Here is a 12,808-nt window from a genome sequence, read left to right as displayed (position 1 = left end):
AGTGGGACGGACTGGGCCAGAAAAAACCTTCAGTGGGCCATCTCCTCATCAGGGACCAGACGTACCTACTCCCCAGGGTCCTGCAGCCCCAGGATGGTGGGGAGGCCAGAGCTGAGGGCTGCCTTCCCACCCCACCCACAGCCCCCATCCTTCCCTGAGCTCCCTCCAAATAAGCAATAAAATTTAATGTGTTTGTTGGGCCAGCTGTAGATACAAGCCAAGCACCCAGCCCCTCACCTCCAGTGAGGCACCCTCCTAGATGGACATCCTGCATCACTGCTGCTGCCAGAGGGATGGAGTTAGGTTGGGGTCTGCCCCACAGCTCTCCATCCTGAGCCCCAGCAGCCTGTGTTTGGGAGAGCTCTAGCCCAGGAGACCCTTGCTGTCCTTCCCCCGGAAAAGCCTCTTGCCCTGTACTCTCCTCCTCCCAAATTTACCTCTTCTGAGCCCTGGGCCAGAAAGGCTAGACTCTTTTCTTTTTTTCTTTTCGCGGTACGTGGGCCTCTCACTGCTGTGGCCTCTCCCGTTGTGGAGCACAGGCTCTGGACACGCAGGCTCAGCGGCCATGGCTCACGGGCCCAGCCACTCTGCGGCATGTGGGATCCTCCCAAACTGGGGCACAAACCCGTACCCCCTGCATCGGCAGGCAGACTCTCAACCACTGCGCCACCAGGGAAGCCCGGATGCTAGCCTCTTATGTCTCCTTCTAACCCCTTGCCCAAGCCGCCCAAGGAAGGATCATTGCCTCTCAGGCCTCTCCCAGTCAGATCCTGCCTAGTCTGCCTAGTGATTCACAGGCTGGCAGAACCAGCAGAGCCATCAGGGGTTCTCTGGGGCCTCCCTACTCAGTGTAGGTCTGGACCAGGGGCATTGGCATCTCCTAGGAGCTTGTTAGTGATGCAGAATCTCAAGTCACATCTGAGACCTACTGAGTCAGAATCTGCACCATAACAAGATCCCTGGGGAATTTGGATGCACGGTGAAGTTTGAAAACCATTTAGTCTAGTCCATCACCACCCCCAACAACTTGTTATTGACTATTTAGTGGACACTGAAGAGCCCTGAGAGCATCAGGGACGTGTTCAGGACACACGGACAGTCAACATCTGAGCTGGGATGGATCCACAGCCTTGGCCAGGCTAGTTCCACCCCATCCATACCCTCTTTTCCCCCCACTGCCTCTCCAAAGCAGACACCCACATACCTACAGCCCAGGGCTTGGGAGATGGAAGCACGAAGTGGGGACACCCAGCGAGGGGCAGGGGTTTAGAGAGTCCTTCCACAGGAGCCCTCTCTGTCACATCCCCTTCACCCCCCACAATCCCCCAAGGCTCCAGGTGTGCTCTTACCGTGCCAAGATGTGGCCACCAACAGGATCAGCAGAGTCCCTGGGCCCATGGCCTCAGGGGGAAGGCGGCAGGCCGACGCAGGGCTTGGGGGTGGGCAGGGAGCTAGATTCCTAGACACTGGCTCTGCAGGGACCAGGACGACTGGACACGAGCTCCTCTCCACTGCACTGGCTGTCTGTCTTGTTTTCCTCTTCCTCCTTCTTCTTGGGCTGATCCCCCTTCTTCCCCTTTTAGCTAGGCAAGGCAACCACAGAGTTTGGAAATCTTTGTTTAAAAGAAAAAACTAAAAAACAGAGCCATGACCCCCAGGGGGAGGGGTTAGAGTCTGGGGCAGGACTGGCTAAGTTTGAGGCCCTTCTGAAGCCACCTCTGAGGGGCTCTGGGAGAAGAAACATGCCCAGTGTCAGACAGGCAGTCAACGGCACAAATGGGGGTCCCCAGAGTGACCAGGTGGCTCTTGCTCAGCTGAAAGAGAAGTTAGGTTGGTCTGGACAAGCCTGATAATAAACAGCATCAAGAAGCTTCCATTCACAGGACACTCACTAGCCAAGCCCTTTACGTTCCACTGTCTCCTTTGGTTCCCACAAAAATTTTATAGAGTAGGTACTGTTATCATTCCCATTTCACAGATGGGAAACTGAGGTTCATGGAGATCAAACACTGTAAACTTGCCCAAGGTCATATACCAAATGGTAGAGGTGGAATTTGAATCCAGGCAGCCTGGCTGAAGAACTTTCTTTTTGTGGATTAATTAAGTTTATTTTTTACAAAGAGCCTAATTGTGCTGCTGTATTTCTTTTCTTTTCTTTTCTTTTTTTTTTTTGTGGTACGCGGGCCTCTCACTGTTGTGGCCTCTCCCGTTGCGGAGCACAGGCTCCAGACGCGCAGGCTCAGCGGCCATGGCTCACGGGCCCAGCCGCTCCACAGCATGTGGGATCTTCCCGGACCGGGGCACGAACCCGCGTCCCCTGCATCGGCAGGCGGACTCTCAACCACTGCGCCACCAGGGAAGCCCTGTTTTTCTTAACAAGATTAGATTCTCTGCCCCCTCCTTTCCTGGAGGCAATTGTGTTTACCCCTTTTAGTTGATTCTCTTAGTATTTTCCTTCTTATTTCGATTCACATGGTTATAAAGTTACTTCTTGAAACTAAAAAACAAAAAAAATAGAAAAAACCCATATAACACTGATCCAGGAAGATGATCATTCTTTCCATCTACTTAGATATATAAACATTGTAAATACATTTGTGTTTTAGCAAAGTGTTTTGAACCTTTAGTAATCATGAATACCAACCAAAACTGAGTCAGGATGAAATTGAAACTCTGACCAGACCTTTAACTTGCAAAGAGATGGAATCAATCATCAGAAACCTCCCAAGAAAGAAAAGCCCAGGACCAGATAGTTTCGCTGGTGAGTTGTACCAAACATTTAAGGAATTAACCCCAATCCTGCTCAAACTCATTCAGAAAAGAGAAGATGAGGGAACACCTCTCAATTCATTCTATGAGGCCAGCATTACCTTGATACCAACAACAGACAAGGACATCACAAGAAAACTAGAGACCAGTATCCCTTAAGAACATAGATGCAAACGTACTCAGCAAAATACTAGCAAACCAAACCTTACAGCATATTAACATGATCATACACCATGACCAAGTGGTATTTATCCCAGAAATGCAAAGATGTTCAACACATGAAAATCAAACTAATACACCACATCAACAGAACAAGAATAGAATCTCACGTGATTAACTCAATTGATGCATAAAGTCTTTGACAAAATCTCACATGCTTTCATGATAAAACACCCAAAAGAGTAGGAATTAAAACAAACATCCTCAACATGATTAAGGGCATATATAAAAAATTCACAGCTAACTCAATGATAAAAGACTGAAAGCTCCCGGCCCACCCTGCCCCCCTCCCCAACTTTAGATCAGGAACAAGGCAAGGACAGCGGCTCTCACCACTTCTATTCAACATTGTACTGGAGGTTCTAGTCAGAGCAATCATGAAGAAAAAGAAATAAAAGGCATCCAAATTAAAAGCAAGAATTAAAACTATCTCTATTCACAGATGACAGAATCCTATATTCAGAAAAATCCTAAAGAATCTACAAAACCCCTCAAAAATCTATTAGAGCTAAGAAATGTATTCAGCAAAGTTACGGGATACAAGATCAACACACAGAACTCACATGTATTTCTCTATGCCATCAGTGAACAACCCAAAAAAGAAATTTAAAAACTGATTTTTTTTTAAATAAATAGCATCAAAATGAGTAAAATACTTGGGAACCAGTGTAACCAAAGAGATGCAAGACATAAATACTGAAAACCACAACACACTGCTGAAAGAAGACTAAATAAATGGAAAGACTTTTATTCATAGATTGGAAGATTTAATGTTGTTAAGATGACAATACTCCCCAAAATGATCAATAGATTCAATACTGTCCCTTTCAAAATCCCAATGGACTTAACTGCAGAAATGGAAAAGCTGATTCTCAAATTCACATGGAATTTCAAAAGATTCCAAATAGCCAAATCAATCTTGGAAAAAAACCAAGTTGGAGTCCCACTTCTGAATTTCACAACTTACTACAAGGCTAAAGAAATGAAAACAGTGTGTTATTGGACTAAGAACAGATACAGAGATTTATTCTTAGAATAAACTTGATAGTTCAGAAATAAACCTTCACATCAACGGTCAATTGATTTTCAACAAGGGTGCCAAGACCTTTCAACAGGAAGAAAACAGTCTTTTCAGCAAATGGTGTGAAGAGAACTGCATATCCACATACAAAAGAATGAAGTCGAACCCTTATTTCATACCATATACAAAAATTAACTCAAAATGGATCAAAGACCTAAATACAAAGACTAAAAGTATAAAACTCTTAGAAGAATACATGGGGGTAGATATTCATGACCTGGACTTGAAAATGGTTTCATAGCTATGTCACCAAAAGCACAAACCACCAAAGAAAAAAATAAATTGTACTTCATCAAAATTAAACATTTTGGTGCAAAGAATACCAACAAGAGAATAAAAAGACAACATGGCAAAAAGTATTTGCAAACCATATAGACAAGTGTTAAGTATCTAGAATATACCCATATGTTCTAGAGTTATCTCCTATAATTCAACAAAGGCAACAATTCAATTTAAAAGTGAGCAAAAAAGTTGAATAGATATTTCTCTAAAGAAGATATACAAATGACCAACAAGAACATGAAAAGATGCTCAATATCATTAGTCATTAGGCAAATGCAAATCAAAACTACAGTGTGAACTACCTCACACCTACAAGGTTGGCCATAATTTTTTTTAAAAAGTCAGAAAATAACAAGCGTTGGAAAGGATGTGGAAAAACTGCAACCCTTGTACAACTCGTGAGAGTTTGAAGTGGAGCAGCTGCTGTGGTAATGAATTTGATAGTTCTTCAAAAAGTTACACAGAATTACCATGTGACCCAACAATTCCACTCCTAGGTGTAACCGAGCAAAGGCTCAGTGCCAGACATGAATAGAAACCAATACTGTGGTACTGGCTTCTGAGAAACAAAGAGTTTTATTGCACAGTCAACTGGTAAGGAGACAGGAGGCAAGGCTCTCAAACCTCTCTCTCCTTTCCAGGATTGGGGAAAATTTAAGGGGTTGGGGAAATTTCAAGCTTGGAAGGTGATTGGCTAGTCTTGAATCAGTCCATAGAAGCTACATGTGCTGCTGGAAGCCAGATTTTCCGAAGGATTTAGCACTTTGTAAAGGACTCTGGTGGCAACCTTTCTATTCTTTGAGTTCCACAGACTAATTATTATTGGTTTCAGGGTTACCCTGTAGGCGTGTGTTCCCATCTCTGTCTGCAAAACAGCTCCTTAAATAGGTTTGATCAACAACCTATTTAAGGACACAAACCAGTTTAATTTGGTGCTGTTTCAATTCCCCCCTTTTTTCTGGTACATTCCTCAGCCTTGAGGGAAATAGGGGGAGGGCTGCTCTAGCTGTTTTCTGCTGATTAGGAGCGTGGATTTTTATAAGAGGAATGAAATTGAAAATATTTGCAAGTCCCACCTTGAACTCTTAAGTCTTGGGCAATCATCATGTGAGTGTGGGAGGCCTTTTTAAAAATACAAGATAAGAATGTGTAACCAGAAGAACGTTGCAGGCTCCATTGCACTTAGGTTGCAGTTGTCCTCAGGGTGTTGATTTTTCCAAGTCTTGAGGAGGACCCAATCCCCCAGCTTATGCAGAGCAGGGCAATATCTGTGGGAAACATTCATCACCCAGAAGTGTTTTATGTATAGCAGATACAGTAACACGTAGAAACTGTACACGTTTTATAGTATCTAATTATTTTACAATATGATCACTTTCAAGACTAATAACACTTAGTCTTAAGGAAGGGTCTCCCATATAACATTTCATAGGGCTCAGCTGGACCGGGCTTCTAGGGCTACTCTTAGCCTAAGCAGGGCAACTGGTGAGACCTTTTCCCAAGTTAAGTTGGTTTCTTGACATTTTGGCGATTGTCTTTTTGTAGGTACGATTCATCTTTTCAGTATTTCCCACAGACTGAGGTCTCCATGAAGCATGTAACTTCCATTGTGTTCTGAGGGGCCCAGACACTCTTGAGTTACCGTGGCTATGAAAGCTCCTCTGTTGTCACTTTGAATTGAAAGAGACAACCAAAATGAGGGAAAAATGCTTTTAGTAAGGCCACTGTTTTCTTGGAAGCCTTCTCTATCCAGCCTGGAAAAGCTGTGACCCATCCCGTGAAGGTGTCCACAAACACCAGCAAGTGTATATTATGTCCCATGGCTCTTGGCATAACAGTATTTACCAGTCATCTCCTGGTTTTGTCCCTTGGGTTTGCACCCCATTTATTGCTGGGTGTGGCCCAGCTTACGGATCGTTTCTGGCACAGATCAGGCAATTTTATATTACCTTTTAGATAGTCCTTTGCATTTGTGGATCAACAGGCTTTTGTAACCAGTGATACGCTGAGTCCCTCCCATAATGGTTTCCTTTCCATTAAATGCTCAGGTATAAGCACTAGTCTCTGTTCACTATCAATCCAGCCTTCTTTGGTTGTTTGGTACTGATCACCATCTAAGTCTCAAGGGTCGACATGAAATCCCCATTCGTCTGCACTCTCTAGATCCATTTCCAAATACCAAGGCTTAAAAGGGATAGGTCCACACTCAGAATGAGTGCTAGGGCCTTGGGATCTGGGCTTTTGGTTGGGGCCACCTGTTTTGTGGCCTGATCAGCCAAATTACTTTTTTTTTTTAATAAGTATTTATTTTTGGCTGCATTGGGTCTTCATTGGTGCATGAAGGCTTTCTCTAGCTGCGGCGAGCGGGGGTTACTTTGTTGTGGTGCGCGGGCTTCTCATTGCAGTGGCTTCTCTTATTGCAGAGCATGGGCTCTAGGTGCCTGGGCTTCAGTAGTTGTGGCTGGCGGGCTCTAGAGTGCAGATACAAGCCGTGGCGCATGGGCTTAGTTGCTGTGCGGCATGTGGGATCTTCTCAGACCAGGGCTCGAACCTGTGTCCCCTGCCTTAGCAGGCGGACTCTTAACCATTGTGTCACCAGGAAAGCCCCAAATTACTTTCTTTAGCTATGTAACTATGTCTTTCAGTGGCCTGGGCAATATACTTTGGCTACTTCTTCTGGCATTATAACAGAATCTCATAAGGCCAGTATCTCCTATGCATGTTTAATTTCTTTCCTTCCTGAAATAGTACACCTCTCTCTTTCCATATGGCCCCAAGTTCATGTATAACAGAGAAAGCATAGAACTGGTATAAATGGTTACCTTTTTCTTTGCTCCAAGGTGCAGGGCTCTCATGAGGGCTTTGAGCTCTGCCTTGTGGGCAGGCATTCCTGGAGGAGGGCTTCTGCTTCTAGGACTTCCTGATGAGTTACTATTAAATGCCCAGCCTTTCTGAGTCCCTGGTCCATGAAGCTGCTCCTGTCCATGAACATTTCCATATCCCAATTTTCTAAAGGCTGATCAGTCAAATCTGCTAGAATAGACTTTGTTGATTATTTGTATGGGATAGAACTCTATTTGGCATTCCACAGTCCAGCTTAATGGCTGTCATTTCCTTTGAGAACCTAACATAGGAATTGGCCATGAGACCAAAGTTAGGGATCCAAATAGGACAAAACCTAGCCATTCCTGAGAATCCTCGCCATTGCCTTCTGATGGTGGGTACAGTCACCCTAGCTAATGGTCCAGTAGTAAATTTTTTTTAAAATGGTTATCAAATATCCCATTATTAAATTATTTCTCCTTGCAGTTCTTAACTAGCTGGGCATTCCACCACATCACTGTTGATGTCATCTATGATGTCATGGAGGTGGCAGCCATCAACATTGCAGCGCACAGACTGGGCAGTCCCCAGGATATCTTTAATGGTTCCAGAGAGTTCTCTAGCTAAAGATTGATGATGCATCTATCAGGCAATGTTGACAATCAAAAGTGATGTTTCCACTGTGCTTAATGTTTTTCTGCTTTTTTCTATCTCTTGGTGGTTCCCTTAGGGCTTTGATGATCAGGGCAGAGGCAGAAGGTACCACATCCATCTGGGTCTGTCTGTTCTGAATGGTGTTTCATTGTACTCCTCAGACCCTTCCAATCACCAGTTGCCTTGGCGATGTCCTCACCAACCTTTTTTTGCAGATAGACCCAGGGGCAGATCTTGGGGGCCAGGGCAGATGTGGCACAAACTTCCCCACTGACACACCTCGGGTATAAAATTTTGGTATCGTTGGGGTCCAACTTAGGCGGCAGGGTGGAGGCAGCTGGGGTCAGACGAACCTGGATTCGGGAGGACTGAATAAGTTGCACTTTGGTCCCCTCCAAGCCGAAGGTCTCCGTCTTTCTGATAACTCAAATCCTAGGTATTTTACACTTGGTTGAGAGATTTGCAATTTTCCCTTGCAGGCTTTATATCCCCGGTCTGCCAGCAACTTTAAAGTGAGGATTGTATTTTGGTCTGAGGCTCCCTTATTTTTATTAGTAATTAGTATATCACAGTAAGACTCCCTCATTTAATGGGAGATCACTTAAGTCCTTGGATAAGACTTCCCTGAAGATGGTGGAGGCATTCTTAAATCCCGTGGGAGTACCATCCAACAATACAGTTGTTATATATTATCTCTGGATTGTCCCATTCAAAGGCAAACAGTTCCTGGGAATCAGGACTTAGGGATATGCAGTAAGAGGCAGCTTTTAAGTCCAGAACTGTAAACCAGGAAAAGTCTCCAAATAAAGTTGTACGCAAAGTGTAAGGATTTGGTACTACCAGATGTACATATCTACAACTTGGTTAGTGACTCGCAAATCCCGTACAAAACAATAATTTCCAGTACCAGTTTTTTTGTATCTGACAAGGTCAGTTTAATTGGCGTTTAAGAAAGGTGGTTATCAGAGACTTTGTATCTTCCCTCACATGCCTCTTTAAAGGGTACTGCTTTACATTTGGAGCCTTGGCAGCTAGACAGAATTTTACCACTACTGGGTCAGCCCTCTTAGCACTTCCTGCCTCCCATCAGCCCAAACATCCACTCTTAACCTTTTGTAGAATTTGTTCAGGACCTTCTGGTTGAGGCTTGTCTCCTGCACAGTTTGCAGGGCGTACGCTTGATCTGGGAGTTCTCTAAGGCCTACTTTTTCTGGTGAGAAAGTCATTTAATTCTGTTTGTAGATCTCCCAACAAGGGAACAGGGCATTCAGGCATATACAGAGAGCTGTGTTTTGTTTTTTAAATTTTATTTTTTATACAGCAGGTTCTTATTAGTTATCTATTTTACACATATTAGTGTATACATGTCAATCCCAATCTCCCAATTCATCCCCCCCACACACACTTTCACCCCTTGGTGTCCATACGTTTGTTCTCCACATCTGTGTCTCTATTTCTGCCCTGCAAACCAGTTCATCTGTACCATTTTCATAGGTTCCACATGTATGTATTAATATGTGATATTTGTTTTTCTCTTTCTGACTTACTTCACTCTGTATTACAGTCTCTAGATCCATCCACGTCTCTGCAAATGACCCAATTTCGTTCCTTTTTGTGGCTGAGTAATATTCCATTGTATATATGTACCACATCTTCTTTATCCATTTGTCTGTTGATGGGTATTTAGGTTGCTTCCATGACCTGGCTATTGTAAATAGTGCTGCAATGAACATTGGAGTGCATATGTCTTTTTGAATTATGGTTTTCTCTGAGTATATGCCCAGTAGTGGGATTGCTGGGTCATATGGTAATTCTATTTTTAGATTTTTGAGGAACCTCCATACTGTTCTCCATAATGGCTGTATCAATTTACATTCCTACCAACAGTGCAGGAGGGTTCCCTTTTCTCCACACCCTCTCCACCATTTGTTGTTTGTAGATTTTCTGATGATGCCCATTGTACCTGGTGTGCGGTGACACCTCATTGTAGTTTTGATTTGCATTTCTCTAGTAATTAGTGATGTTGAACAGCTTTTCATGTGCTTCTTGGCCATCTGTATGTCTTCTTTGGAGAAATGTCTCTTTAGGTCTTCTGCCCATCTTTTGATTTTTTTTTTCTTTTTGGCAGTACACGGGCCTCTCACTGCTGTGGCCTCTCCCGTTGTGGAGCACAGGCTCCGGACGTGCAGGCTCAGCGGCCATGGTTCACGGGCGGGCCCAGCCGCTCCGCGGCATGTGGGATCTCCCCGGACCAGGGCACGATCCCATGTCCCCTGCATCAACAGGCGGACTCTCAACCACTGTGCCACCAGGGAAGCCCGATCATATGGTTTTTATTCTTCAGTTTGTTAATATGGTGTATCACATTGATTGGTTTGCATATATTGAAGAATCCTTGCATCTCTGGGATAAACCCCATTTGATCATGGGTGTATGATCCTTTTAATGTGTTGTTGGATTCTGTTTGCTAGTATTTTGAGGATTTTTGCATCTATATTCATCAGTAATATTGGTCTGTAATTTTCTTTTTTTGTAGTATCTTTGTCTGGTTTTGATATCAGGGTGATGGTGGCCTCGTAGAATGAGTTTGGGAGTGTTCCTCCCTCTGCTATATTTTGGAAGAGTTTGAGAAGGAGGGGTGTTAGCTCTTCTCTAAATGTTTGATAGAATTCACCTGTGAAGCCATCTGGTCCTGGACTTTTGTTCATTGGAAGATTTTTAATCAGTTTCAATTTCATTTCTTGTGATTGGTCTGTTCATATTTTCTGTTTCTTCCAGGTTCAGTCTTGGAAGGTTATACCTTTCTAAGAATTTGTCCATTTCTTCCAGGTTGACCATTTGATCGACATAGGGTTGCTTGTAGTAGTCTCTTAGGATGGTTGGTATTTCTGCAATGTCAATTGTAACTTCTCCTTTTTCACTTCTGATTTTATTGATTTGAGTCCTCTCCCTGTTTTCCTTCATGAGTCTGGCTAAAGGTTTATCAATTTTGTTTATCTTCTCAAAGAACCAGCTTTTAGTTTTATTGATCTTTGTTATTCTTTTCTTTGTTTCTATTTATTTCTGCTCTGATCTTTATGATTTCTTTCCTTCTACTAATTTTGGGTTTTGTTTGTTCTTCTTTCTGTAGTTCCTTTAAGTGTAAGTTTAGATTGTTGATTTGAGATTTTTGTTTCTTGAGTTAGGATTGTATTGCTATAAACTTCCCTCTTAGAACAGCTTTTGTTGCATCCCATAGGTTTTGACATGTTGATTTATTTTTTTTCTTTAAGTAACCTGTGCCTTCCAAGTCTCAGCTAGAGACGTGTAACCACCTTGGGTTGTAAGGAGTAAAAGCACCCATAGCCCATACGGGGATCGAACCCGTGACCTCGGCGTTATTAGCACCATGCTCTAACCAGCTGACCTAACCAGTCACAACTCCCATAGGTTTTGGATCATCGTGTTTTCATTGTAATTTGTCTCTAGCTATTTTTTGATTTCCTCTTTGATTTCTCCAGTGATCTCTTGGTTATTTAGTAACGTATTGTTTAGCCTCCATGTATCTGTGTTTTTCGTTTTTTTCCCTGTAACTGATTTCTAATCTCATAGCATTGTGGTCAGAAAAGTTGCTTGACATGATTTCAATTTTCTTAAATTTACCGAGGCTTGATTTGTGACCCAAGATGCCATCTATCCTGGAGAATGTTCCATGTGCACTTGAGAAGAAAGTGTAATCTGCTGTTATTGGATGGAATGACCTATAAATATTAATTAAATCTGGTCTATTGTGTCATTTAAAGCTTCTGTTTCCTTATTAATTTTCTATCTGGATGATCTGTCCATTGGTGTGAGGTGTTAAAGTCCCCCACTATTATTGTGTTACTGTCAATTTCCTCTTTATTAGCAGCTATTAGCAGTTGCCTTATGTACTTAGGTGCCCCTATGTTGGGTGCATATATATCTATAATTGTTATATCTTCTTCTTGGATTGATCCCTTGATCATTATGTAGTGTCCTTCCTGTCTCTTGTAATATTCTTTATTTTAAAGTCTATTTTATCTGATATGAGTATTGCTACTCCAGCTTTTTTTTTTTTTTTTTTTTTGTGGTACATGGGCCTCTCACTGCTGTGGCCTCTCCCACCGCGGAGCACAGGCTCCGGACACACAGGCCCAGCAGCCATGGCTCACGGGCCCAGCCGCTCCATGGCATGTGGGATTCTCCTGAACCGGGGCACGAACCCACGTCCCCTGCATTGGCAGGAGGAATCCCAACCACTGTGCCACCAGGGAAGCCCTCTAGCTTTCTTTTGATTTCCATTTGCATGGAATATCTTTTTCCATCCCCTCACTTTCAGTCTGAATATGTCCCTAGGTCTGAAGTGAGTCTCTTATAGACAGCATATATATTGGTCTTGTTTTGTATCCATTCAGTGAGCCTGTCTTTTGGTTGGAGCATTTAATCCATTCACATATAAGGTAATTATTAACATGTATGTTCCTATTACCATTTTCTTAATAGTTATGGGTTTGTTTTTGTAGATCCTTTTCTTCTTGTGTTTCCCACTTAGAGAAGTTCCTTTAGCATTTGTTGTAGACCTGGTTTGGTGGTGCTGAATTCTCTTAGCTTTTCCTTGTCTGTAAAGCTTTTGATTTCTCCATCAAATCTGAATGAGATCCTTACCCGGTAGAGCAATCTTGGTTGTAGAGCAATCTTGGTTGTAGGTTCTTCCTTTTCATCACTTGAAATATATCATGCCACTCCCTTCTGGCTTGTGGAGTTTCTGCAGAGAAATCAACTGTTAACCTTATGGGAGTTCCCTTGTATGTTATTTGTCATTTTTCCCTTATTGCTTTCAATAATTTTTCTTTGTCTTTAATTTTTGTCACTGATTACTATGTGTCTCAGCATGTTTCTCCTTGGGTTTATTCTGCCTGGGACTCTCTGTGCTTCCTGGACTTGGGTGGCCATTTTCTTTCCCATGTTAGGGAAGTTTTG

The 12,808-nt window shown here is 43.0% G+C and overlaps 1 protein-coding gene and 1 pseudogene across 2 annotated transcripts in view; both read right to left on the bottom strand.

The window, feature by feature from the left end:
* CSF1R (colony stimulating factor 1 receptor) overlaps positions 1 to 1,548 on the bottom strand; it is a 30,364-nt gene extending 28,816 nt beyond the window's left edge. The window contains exon 1 of one of the 2 annotated variants that reach the window (XM_004280358.3): positions 1,350 to 1,548. In XM_004280358.3, coding sequence (XP_004280406.1) covers positions 1,350 to 1,398 — 49 coding nt within the window. In that variant the 5' untranslated portion in view covers positions 1,399 to 1,548. The remainder of the gene's footprint in view (positions 1 to 1,349) is intronic. The other variant, XM_049707134.1, reaches the window with a different exon arrangement.
* A 5,046-nt stretch (positions 1,549 to 6,594) lies between these two features.
* LOC117196817 (60S ribosomal protein L12-like) lies at positions 6,595 to 9,054 on the bottom strand (annotated as a pseudogene).
* Between the last annotated feature and the right edge of the window lie 3,754 nt (positions 9,055 to 12,808).

The sequence above is a fragment of the Orcinus orca genome, chromosome 3 (assembly GCF_937001465.1).
Source record: "Orcinus orca chromosome 3, mOrcOrc1.1, whole genome shotgun sequence".
Lineage (NCBI taxonomy): Eukaryota > Metazoa > Chordata > Mammalia > Artiodactyla > Delphinidae > Orcinus > Orcinus orca.
The sequence above is the reverse complement of the archived record's forward strand: the minus strand, read 5'-3'. Positions and strand labels throughout refer to the sequence as shown.